Source organism: Nestor notabilis, unplaced genomic scaffold (assembly GCF_000696875.1).
Source record: "Nestor notabilis isolate BGI_N333 unplaced genomic scaffold, ASM69687v1 scaffold29438, whole genome shotgun sequence".
Classification (NCBI taxonomy): domain Eukaryota; kingdom Metazoa; phylum Chordata; class Aves; order Psittaciformes; family Psittacidae; genus Nestor; species Nestor notabilis.
Window position 1 is genome coordinate 796 of NW_009941920.1, and position 326 is coordinate 1,121.

Below are 326 nucleotides of genomic sequence, written 5' to 3' on the forward strand. Positions count from 1 at the left end.
AACCAACCCAATGGGGCTCCCCCCCACGTGTCCTCCTGCCCCACAGGAGGATCTAAAGGGGGTTGGGATGCCCCTATGGGGTGACCTACACGGAGCGGAACTCGCCGTAGGGCACGGTGGGTTTCAGGATGTCCTTGATGCCGATGATGTTGTCGTGCTTGAAGTGCTTGAGGATCTTCAGCTCCCGCAGGGTCCTCTTGGCGTTGGTCACCACGTCGAAGGCGTTGGGGATCTTCTTGATGGCCACTTGTTGGCCTGGAGGCCCACGGGTGGTCAGCACCCAATGGGCACCCAATGGAGGGCCCTCCCACCCAATGGGCACCCAA

At 61.3% G+C, this 326-nt stretch overlaps 1 protein-coding gene across 1 annotated transcript in view; it reads right to left on the bottom strand.

Moving 5' to 3' along the window:
* The window catches only part of LOC104410864 (mitogen-activated protein kinase 7-like), a gene marked incomplete at both ends in the record, with an annotated part of 1,044 nt that extends 789 nt beyond the window's left edge, over nucleotides 1-255 (bottom strand). The window contains one exon of the mRNA XM_010021134.1: nucleotides 90-255. Coding sequence (XP_010019436.1) covers nucleotides 90-255 — 166 coding nt within the window. The remainder of the gene's footprint in view (nucleotides 1-89) is intronic.
* Between the last annotated feature and the right edge of the window lie 71 nt (nucleotides 256-326).